This window comes from Andrena cerasifolii, unplaced genomic scaffold, assembly GCF_050908995.1.
Source record: "Andrena cerasifolii isolate SP2316 unplaced genomic scaffold, iyAndCera1_principal scaffold0045, whole genome shotgun sequence".
Taxonomy (NCBI): domain Eukaryota; kingdom Metazoa; phylum Arthropoda; class Insecta; order Hymenoptera; family Andrenidae; genus Andrena; species Andrena cerasifolii.
In genome coordinates, this window is record NW_027484938.1 from 43,776 (window position 1) to 52,427 (window position 8,652).

At 44.1% G+C, this 8,652-nt stretch overlaps 1 protein-coding gene across 1 annotated transcript; it reads left to right on the plus strand.

Moving 5' to 3' along the window:
• On the plus strand, positions 1–8,223 carry LOC143378060 (uncharacterized). Its single transcript, XM_076829904.1, has 2 exons — positions 1–714; positions 6,181–8,223. The coding sequence occupies exons 1-2, from the start codon at positions 695–697 to the stop codon at positions 8,024–8,026; spliced, it is 1,866 nt and encodes a 621-aa protein (XP_076686019.1). The 5' UTR covers positions 1–694; the 3' UTR covers positions 8,027–8,223.
• The last annotated feature ends 429 nt before the right edge of the window (positions 8,224–8,652 follow it).

The following is an 8,652-nucleotide window of genomic DNA, read 5'->3' on the forward strand; positions in this document are numbered from 1 at the left end:
ACACGGTTAATTCCTACTTGTACACTCCGGTCTAGTTTAAGTGTTTTTGAATAAAGACTTAGTCTTTGGGTTTAATCACACTTGGTGTAGTTCATCCGGTGGATTCTCATCCTTTAATCACTCCCGAACCCACGATTACGCCAGATCCCGTACCAGCCTTGCGAGCCATCACGCAGGGCACAACAAAATTGGTGGCAGCGGTGGGATCTGCATCGTAAAGATTTTACCGAGCCTTGACGTAACCGATTGATCGACGTCGACTGAGGTTGAACTACCTCCGACAAGATTATTGGATCATCGCAATCTCGTAGGCCAAAACAGGCCATCGTCGCTACCGAGGTAGCACAGAGGACCGAGGAACGGCCTTTGAGAAGACGTTCGACGCAGCCCGAACGACGACGAGCCTGGTGTCGAGTAAAATCAGCCTGAGAGTGAACGGGTGAAACTACCGTCTACCAAACACCAAATCCATCTACGAGGACGTCACTGATCTGAGGATCAGGACGCACGAGAGGACTTGGAGACCGAGGAACCTGTAGGAGCCGCACCTGAAGGACGGACGGAGAGCCGTTCACGGGAAGCAGCCGTCGGAGCACGCAGCGAACAGCTGTACGAATCGACCTTGCTGGGTCCAGTTTCAGCTTATCACCGCCGTTGGTTCACAGACGAGAGGACGCCTGACCGAGCCGACGACATGTGGTTGCGAGCAGCCTTGTGAGTAACAGAATAGCGCAAACGTACATATTGTAAACCAGAGTCCTATATAAAAATAGAAACGGTACATGCATGTCTATAGAAGAAGAACGCGCAAATCGATTCAAACTCCCGGGTCAAAGAAGTTTGTCGAGATCATTCGAATCATTTTTCAATAAAAAGCTAACTTTCGAACGCGAAGAATTAGACCTTCTACCTTCTATAGACCATCCAAGATCGTCTCGCCGAACACTTCGACCGCCGCCGTTGCGACTAAGCGTTAGAAAAGACGACGATTCAAGTGCCGAATCGTCTCCGGAAAACTTTGTAACACCGAATAGAGAATACCCGATCGTGCTAGCGGATTTTAGTTTGTTGGACATAGAAGGAACAGAAGAAAGCGAAATGTCGCTAAACGCGGGAAGTAGCCTCCCGGTACCAAACGTAAAATTATTATCTACCGCGCTGTCGTTAGTCGACAAATTCGTAGGAAAATCGTCAGACGAACTTGCAGAATTTTTGAAGTCTTATACAAGCGCCTCGGAGTTTGTCCCCGCGAATGAATTGCCACGATTCTTGAAAACAGTGATAGGTACAAAAATTAAAGGCAAAGCAGCCAAGGTATTAGAGTACAAAGATATAGATACTTTCGATAAATTAAAGGACATCTTAACTTCACTATTCGTAGACAAAAGATCAATAGCAGAGTTTCATGCCTGCCACCAACGAGAAGGCGAAAGCGTAAAATTATTCGCGTGTAGAGTAGAAGAATTAGCTGGGGAATTATCGGAACTATCGGTAAAACCAGGGAACAGCGACGAAGTAAATAACGCGTTAACAGAATCAGTGCAAGAACACGCCCTCGATGTTTTCACCCTCGGGTTGAATTTAAAACTGAGAACGATCATAAGGTCTCGAAATTACGCAACGCTAAATGCAGCTATCGCCGCAGCTATAGAGGAGGAACAAGCGATGGGTCTAAACACCTCGCGAAATTTTAGGAAGCTCGATGATCAACCCAAAAGAAGAGAAGGATCTAACGTACCGCGCTGCGAACGCTGCAATAAATTAGGGCATTTGGCGAGGAATTGCTATACGCGATTAAGCATGCCGCGAATAAACTATCAGCCGCAACAGACGCACATAAAAAGGGAAGTACAGCGCGTCACAGTAGTCTGCCACTATTGCAAGAAACCAGGACACCAAATCAGGGAATGCAGGGCCAGAGAAAGGGCAAACGAACGAGAAAATAGACCGCGCTATACAAACACGAGTTACAGGCGCGACGACTCTAGACAGAATTTTAGCAGAACTCCGGGCCGAGAATCACATAGCGGGAATCGAGATTACCCAAACACGGGCCACGGGACAACCGACGATAGACAGACTAACACAGGGCCTAGAGTGGATTCGTATCGAGCGAATCTAGTAATGACTTCCAAAATAGAAAACACCGTCGAAATCAGAGCATCAGAACTAGTAAAAGGAAAAGCGAGCCTGCTAGTCGACACCGGTGCCGATATTACACTAATAAAGATAGGGAAGGTGCTGGGCGACGTCCACGCCCAAGACGAAATAGTGTCCTTGCGAGGAATAGCCCCAATGGAAATCAAAACGCTGTGCCTAATACAATTAAACGTAGAGGTCGGAAACAAACTCATAACGCATCCCTGTCGGTTAGTGAGAGATGACTTCCCATTAGAAGCAGACGGAATTCTGGGACAAGATTTCATGACTAAGCACGACGTATGCATTCGGGCAAATCAAGGAATAGAATTGTACGGAACACGGTTCCCCTACTCTGGAGGAGGCAACGTAACATTAAAACCGCGATCAGAAACAATTCTCTTAGCCAAAACGACGGAAAAAGGAGAAGGAATAGTAGAGGGACAGCCGATCAAGCCAGGAATACTCATAGGGAACTCATTAACGATAGGCAATGACGGAAAATGCATAATAAGCATAATGAACACCACAGCAGACGAAGTTCTTATCAGTACGCCGACCGTGACATTAGAATCACTGACGAGCGAAAACGTTGACCCGACGGACGCGACCTGCGACAAAGATCGCGACACGCCGACACATATGGTACACGCTGTACACGGGAGAAATAGAATGCAAATCTTGCGCGAAAGCCTCAGGACCGAACACTTAAATAGCGAAGAAAAAACCAGCTTACTCGAGCTCTGCGAAAAATACAATGAAATATTCGGATTAGAAGGAGACAAACTAGGATACTCCAAAAAAGCGGAACACTCAATTACTCTAACCCAAGGTACTAAACCTATATACGTGAAGCCGTATAGACTACCTCAAGCGCATACGGAAGAAGTAGATAAACAAGTTCAGGAAATGGTAAAAGAAGGAATAATTAGACCAAGCGCCAGCCAATGGAACGCTCCCTTGCTAGTAGTCCCGAAAAAACCAGATGCTACAGGTAAACGCAGGCTAAGAGTGGTAGTAGATTTCAGAAAGGTAAACGACGCGACGATAGGCGATTCGTATCCCTTGCCGAATATAACAGATATTTTAGATCAATTAGGCGGAGCAAAATATTTCTCAACCTTAGATTTAGCTTCAGGGTTCCATCAAATAGCTATGAAGGAGGAAGATCGTGAAAAAACCACATTCTCGACGCCATACGGACATTTCGAGTATAATAGAATGCCATTTGGGCTTAAAAACGCTCCCGCGACATTTCAAAGGTTAATGAACACCGTACTGTCAGGCTTACAGGGAATAAAATGTTTCGTGTATTTAGACGACATAGTCGTCTACGGACGCTCATTGAAGGAGCACCAAGAACGATTAAAACTCGTATTCGAACGCATACAAGAAAGTGGCCTAAAACTTCAACCCAACAAGTGCGAATTCCTACGCAAAGAAACAATATACCTAGGACACATAATAACCGAAAACGGCATCAAGCCAGACCCATCTAAACTAGAAGCTGTCCGAAGCTTCCCGGTACCTAAAGGAATAAAAGACGTGCAATCCTTTTTAGGCCTAGCTGGATATTATAGGAGATTCATAGCGGAGTTTTCACAGATTGCAAAACCTTTGACACAACTGTTAAAGAAAGACCAAGCATTCAGATGGACTGCACAGGAGCAGAAAGCTCTCGAGATTCTAAAAGAAAAATTAACGACAACACCAGTATTGCAATATCCAGATTTCTCAAAACCGTTTGTTCTAACACCAGACGCTTCCGGAAAAGCGATAGGAGCAGTATTATCGCAAGGAAAAATAGGACAAGATTTGCCAATAGCGTACGCGAGTAGAGTATTGAATAAGGCGGAAGAGAATTATAGCACCATCGAAAAGGAATTGTTAGCCATCGTATGGGCAACGCAACACTTCAGACCATACGTATACGGCACTAAATTCAAAATCGTGACGGACCATAAGCCACTCACTTGGCTTTTCAACGTAAAGGACCCCGGTTCTAGATTAATGAGATGGAAGTTGAAATTAGCAGAATACGACTATAGCATCGATTATAAGGCCGGAAAAACGAATAGGAACGCGGACGCCCTTAGCAGAATGTTCGCGATAACGCGCGGAGTGAAACAAAAGATCGACAACGAAACAATAGCCGGCGCCAGCGAAGACGACAGTGAACAAGAGAAGCCCCGATCGAATGGAGAAACGGACAACGCAACATACACGGAGGACGAAAAACTTCGAGTGCTACGCGAATTCCACGACACACCTCTGGGTGGACACTTAGGGGTAAAACGGACCCTAGAACGCATAAAATTAAATCATTCGTGGCCAGGAATGCGACAAGACGTAGAAAAGTACATCTCTAGATGTGAAAAATGCCAAAGAAATAAGCTATCGAGAATAACCAAAGCCCCCATGGTTATTACAGACACTCCCACGGAACCATTCGAGAAATGCGCACTAGACATCGTAGGACCTTTACCCGAGACCGGCAGACGAAACAAATACATATTAACCTTTCAAGATCTTTTAACCAAATTCAGTAAGGCCATACCCCTCGAGAACCAAGAAGCGGATACCGTAGCTAGAGAATTCGTTACTAAAATAATTTGCGAATACGGCATTCCGCAGCGAGTACTAACAGATCAAGGAACTAATTTTCTAAGCCAAGTCTTTAAAAACGTATGTAGGTTACTAAAAATCGACAAAATCCAAACTACAGCCTACCACCCCCAATCGAACGGAGCGCTAGAAAGAAGCCACCGCACGCTGGCAGAATATTTAAAGAACTATATCGCAGAAGACCAGACTGACTGGGATGAATGGCTACCGTACGCGATGTTCACATACAATACTACCCCTCACACGTCTACTAGCTACACGCCCTACGAACTCGTTTTCGGAAGACAAGCTTCCTTACCAACCTCATTAAACCAAGCACCGCAACTAACATACACCTACGACAAATACGCTGAAGAATTACGCGAAAGACTACGGTCCACGAATAGCATCGCGCGCGAAACTATAGGGATCAATAGGGACAAGTCAAAAAGGCAATATGATAAAAGGACAGCTAACAAATTTTTCAAAATTGGGGAGCAAGTACTCCTACACGACGAGACAGTGAGACGCGGACGATCGAAAAAAACTAACACCCGCGTGGATAGGACCCTACTCAATTCAAAACACGCACGACAATAATAACTACACTATAGGAAAGGGACGAAAAACGCGCCGCGTACACGCAAACCGGTTAAAACACTTCATAGAATAGGACAGGAACAAGGAAACGGTCGCAGTAGTGAAGGAAAGTAACGGTACGCAGACAAACTATTGAAAAAAAAAAGGAGGAGAAAAAATTTATTCAATTTAGGATATATGAGTCCAAATTAATATGTGTGTGTGTCACCCCCCAAGCGCGCCTATAATAGAAACCACGGACCTGGCCGCGTGAAGGGTTCCGGAAAACGATCGCCATGACGTTCTGGAACAATAACCAGACGCGGAATAACCAAAATAGAAAATTGCACTAGAAACAAAAAACACCTAACCGACAAAAACATTTGATACTCACCGTAAAGTGCCCGTATCCCCCACGCGTCCTCCGCGTCCAACCATTCAGCGTTTTCGGCGGCGATTTGACGCCGCGCCGAGCGGTACTCCCGCACCGCCCGCCTGTACCCAATACTCATAAACCCGGACGGCGCCGGATATTCCAAACACTAAAAATTTAAGAAAAGAGGAAACCAATTATAAAAACCCTACGCACTTCCACCAAAACACAAAACACCCAACAACTTGCACTAAACGTACCAGTAAAAACAGCGCGAGCTCGCGAGGAAGGCTTAAGAAACACAACATGATGTCGCAACTGATCACAACGGAATGAGAAGCGACGAGACAATCGAGTCTCTTGCAAGGAAGAACTGCCTTACGTTAACAAAATTTTATCTCGCGCACGCGAAACACACGCAAGACAAGAGACTTCGCGACGAACAGAAAGATGCGTCGACTACACCTCGACATTATATTTTACAGGATTACCGTCCTACAATTGACGACACTACTCATAGGAGGAACAACCCCCGACACAGACTTCGCTATAAAAGAATTTCAAGATCACCCGGGCATTTACTTCGAAAACTTAGGCGATCTACAGATTTACCGGGATAGTTGGAAACTAATACTACACTTAGACATATCGTACATTTACCGACGCGAATCAAATCTCCAGGCAGCACTATATGACATACTTGCTCAGTGTAAAACACCTTCTACTAATAACTTACAAAAATTCTGTAAAACGTTTGGCACGAAAATTCAAAGCAAAGTAGACCGCGTAACCAAATTCCTTACTTACGTCCAACAAACCATAAGCTCCGCACCAAAACAGCGTCGCGGGCTAATAGACGGATTAGGTTACATAGGCAAATCACTCTTCGGACTAATGGATTCCGAAGACAGAAAGATAATCAACGACCAAATAGACTTCCTAAAAAGACAAGACAGTAGATTAAAGAATACAATCAAAGGGCAAATGCAAATTGTAAGAGCTAACGCCGAACTTCTAAATGAAACTATACACAACGTACAAGAAAATGAAAAAACCCTTTTAAACGCAACTTGGCAAATTCAATACTTACTACAACAGACGACTGACATTACTAGATTTCGAGAGACAATAGACGAAAACCTCATACTAATAAATAGCGTCGCGGAAACACTCCTGCGTGACACACAAGACTTGTTAGAATTCATAATGTATATAAAGAAAGGAGTCCTTAACCCACAATTAATGCCACCGGCACAAATCATAACATACCTCACTTCAGCACTCGCTCACATCCCGCAAGGATTAGACTTCCCGATCGGAATAAAACTAGAAAATATGCACGTCCTATACGACATCCTTACACTTTCCGCATTTTCGGATACGAAATCAATTACCGTAGTACTAGATATCCCATTGTTGAGCGCAAAGAAATTCAAATTAAGCAAGGTACACCCGGTACCCACAAAGGTAAACGATTCGTTCTACGCGTATATAGAACCCCTCGACTCATACGTGGTACTCGACACCTCGGTGCAAGATTACATACAACTAAGCAAACAAGACCTAACAGAATGTAAAACTATAAACGAGCTATATCTCTGCACCTCAAACCATCCAATGTTCAAAGCGATACCATACGGACCCTGCGAAGTACAGTTGTACACAAAATTGACGCAAAAACCGAACAATTGTAAAATACGAATCATGACACTGAAACACACGATCCTGATAGAATTACAACAACCGGGCACATGGATTTATATCGCACCGAAACAAATACAACTAGCAGTAACCTGCGGCGATAAAAACACAAACATGTATAGTATTAAGGACTCTGGTATAATAACGATAAGAAATAAATGTACTATCACTACCGCCGAATTTACGATAGAAACCGGAAAACAATACGGAATAGAAAAAACATGGAACTACTTACCTGGTTACAATTTGACACTAGACGAAATTACGTTTCCACAGACCACTGTAAATTCGTACCGACATACCAATTTTGAACTTAAAAGAATAATCAAACACCCGGAAGAATTAAATAAAGTTAGTAAAAAATTAGAAGACTTACAAAACGATTTAGAAAAACCCGAGATTATACTAACCGAGTATCACTATAGCTTCTTTACACTATCCTCTGTGACGGGATTTATCACAACTACACTATGTATGTTCGCACTTTACAAATGCATTGTACGCTGCAAAGCAAAAACACCACGACACTGTACCACAGACAACACGAGTCGCGACAAAACAACACAAAAACCCGAAGCGATAATCAAAATAGTTAGTAAGGAGGAAACGTCTTCCACTAATTCTCTTTAAAATATACCATTATAAGCTAGTTAAGAAAAACCACATGTAAGTCGATGATAACCAATCCAACCATTACGAGTTTTGGGATTTCCCTAAGATAGTTTATCATCGGCAGAAAAAGCTATGGCTTTTCCTCCCCAAGGGGGGAGGGATGTTGTGCCCAGGCAACGCCCAAGCACACGTGTCACGCGACATATTATACTTCATATTAACCATTATACTACTCCAGAACGTTCGAGACGTTCCTAAGCAAAATCAGTTGCGAGGCAAAGCGCGAAACTACAAAATCAGCGAAATTGCGAGCGTTGCAACGTGACCATGCACGGCAACGCGAAGCGACGGCACCACGCCCAATAGCGCAATAAAAACCGATTTGCCGCCGCAAATCGGGAGACTCTAGAGCCGACTCTCGACCAGTTAACACGGTTAATTCCTACTTGTACACTCCGGTCTAGTTTAAGTGTTTTTGAATAAAGACTTAGTCTTTGGGTTTAATCACACTTGGTGTAGTTCATCCGGTGGATTCTCATCCTTTAATCACTCCCGAACCCACGATTACGCCAGATCCCGTACCAGCCTTGCGAGCCATCACGCAGGGCACAACACAGTTCACTCGCGAAATATGAGTCATTTGC

What these genes read in the sequence shown, in the direction of transcription:
- LOC143378060 (XM_076829904.1), top strand. Translation starts at nt 695, where the DNA reads ATGTGGTTGCGAGCAGCCTT. An exon ending in ATGTGGTTGCGAGCAGCCTT is followed by an intron (nt 715 to 6,180) that starts GTGAGTAACAGA and finishes TATATTTTACAG; the next exon opens with GATTACCGTCCTACAATTGA.